Genomic DNA, 1851 nt, shown 5'->3' on the forward strand with positions numbered 1-1851 from the left:
ATCTTTCCTTTTCTTCCCTCTCCTCTTACTCTCTCTCTCTCGTTTCTTTGTTTTCTTTCTTCTCTTTTCTTTTGATCTCTCCAACCTAGTTGAATACTTCTATGTTACTATATATATAAGATTAAATATAGATACATTAAATTTATTAATTACAACATTAAATAACCCACTAAATCTCATGTAACCACCTAATTAATAAGTAAAACATTCAATTCATTAAATATCACATTAAATTTCATGTAACCACCAAATTAATAAAGCCAAAAATAAAATAAGATAACAATAACCATAATAATAATAAAATAATGACTTAAGAAAATTAGGGTCGCTACAATATACACACCTTAAAAGAATCTCGTCCCGAGATTCGATAGGAGAGAGTACTAGGCAAAAAAAGTTTTGGGTGCATACGCCGAACTTTCTATTCTAACTCCTAGGTAATATCGTTCACATCTTCGCTCCCATTCACTTTCACCAAGTTCACTTTCTTGTGCCGCAACTGCTTTATATCCCGATCTAGAATAGTAACCGGTCGCACCACATACGTTAGATCGTCACTAATCTCCAACACTTCGGGTGATACTACTTGGGAGGGGTCTTGTACACACTTCCGCAATAAAGATACATGAAACACATTGTGAATCATAGATAAAGCAGGTGGTAGGCTAATTTGTAGGCCACATTACCAATCTTCTCAGTGATCTCATATGGTCCCACAAATCTAGGTGCCAATTTTCCCTTCTTTCCAAATCGCATGATACCCTTCATCGGCGAGACCTTCAAAAACACAAAATCTCCAACATCCAACTCAATCCCCTTACGTTTTCTATCAGCGTAACTCTTATGTCGGCTTTGTGCAGTCTTAATACGTTCCCGAATAATATTTACCTTCTCCGTAGTCTCCCTCACCAACTCTGGCCCTAACAACGGCGCATCTCCTACCTCTATCCAACAAGCAGGTGATCGGCATGGCCTCCCATACAAAGCCTCAAAAGGTGCCATCCTGATGCTGGAGTGATAGCTATTATTATAAGCAAACTCCACCAATGGCAAGTGTTCTTCCCAACTACCACCAAGATCGAGGACACAAGCTCTCAACATATCCTCCAGGATCTGATTTACCCGCTCAGTTTGCCCATCTGTCTGGCGATGATAAGCCGTGCTCAAGTCTAACCTAGCACCCAAAGCATGCTGAAAACTCTCCCAAAACTCTGCCACAAACAATGGATCACGATCTGAAACTATAGAAATGGGTGCGCCATGAAGTCGCACCACCTCCCGAATATACAACCTAGCCAGTTTATCCGCAGTTCGGTGAACACTGATAGGAATAAAATGAGCAGACTTGGTGAGTCGATCCACTATCACCCAAATAGATTCATTTCCTCGCTTAGACCGCGGCAATCCATCCACGAACTCCATAGAGATGTACTCCCATTTCCATGTAGGAATCTCAAGAGGCTGCAAAAGTCCAAACGGTCGTTGGTGTTCTGCCTTAACCTGTTGGCACACAATACATCGAGAAACATACTCTCCTACGTCTTTCTTCATTCCTTCCCACCAAAATGTCCTCTTTAGGTCATGGTACATCTTAGTCCCACCAGGGTGAATCGTATATCAAGACCTATGGGCATCATCCATAATCTCTTTCCTCAATTCAACAATGTTAGGTACACATAACCTGCCCCTAAATCGCAATCCCCCATAGACCGCGCGCGCCACTGACATGTCCGTACCTTCATAGCATTGTTATGCTTCCCACTTGCTTCGCGTTGTCACGCATTTCAAGTACACTATCATACATGTTGCTAACAATATTGTACCTGTTAAGTTTGTTTTCTTTGCAGGCAT

At 41.3% G+C, this 1851-nt stretch overlaps 1 protein-coding gene across 1 annotated transcript; it reads right to left on the reverse strand.

Moving 5' to 3' along the window:
- Positions 1-433: 433 nt before the first annotated feature.
- Positions 434-1002, reverse strand: LOC145793312 (uncharacterized). The gene is made up of 2 exons (XM_082876109.1): positions 687-1002; positions 434-597 (listed from the first exon to the last, which is right to left on the reverse strand). The coding sequence occupies exons 1-2, from the start codon at positions 1000-1002 to the stop codon at positions 434-436; spliced, it is 480 nt and encodes a 159-aa protein (XP_082732235.1).
- Positions 1003-1851: the final 849 nt, after the last annotated feature.

Source organism: Camellia sinensis, chromosome 6 (assembly GCF_055761805.1).
Source record: "Camellia sinensis isolate YWXY chromosome 6, ASM5576180v1, whole genome shotgun sequence".
NCBI classification, from domain to species: domain Eukaryota; kingdom Viridiplantae; phylum Streptophyta; class Magnoliopsida; order Ericales; family Theaceae; genus Camellia; species Camellia sinensis.

What these genes read in the sequence shown, in the direction of transcription:
- LOC145793312 (XM_082876109.1), bottom strand. Translation starts at nt 1,002, where the DNA reads ATGGCACCTTTTGAGGCTTTGTATGGGAGGCCATGCCGATCACCTGCT. An exon ending in TGAGATCACTGAGAAGATTG is followed by an intron (nt 598 to 686) that starts GTAATGTGGCCT and finishes AGTGTGTACAAG; the next exon opens with ACCCCTCCCAAGTAGTATCA.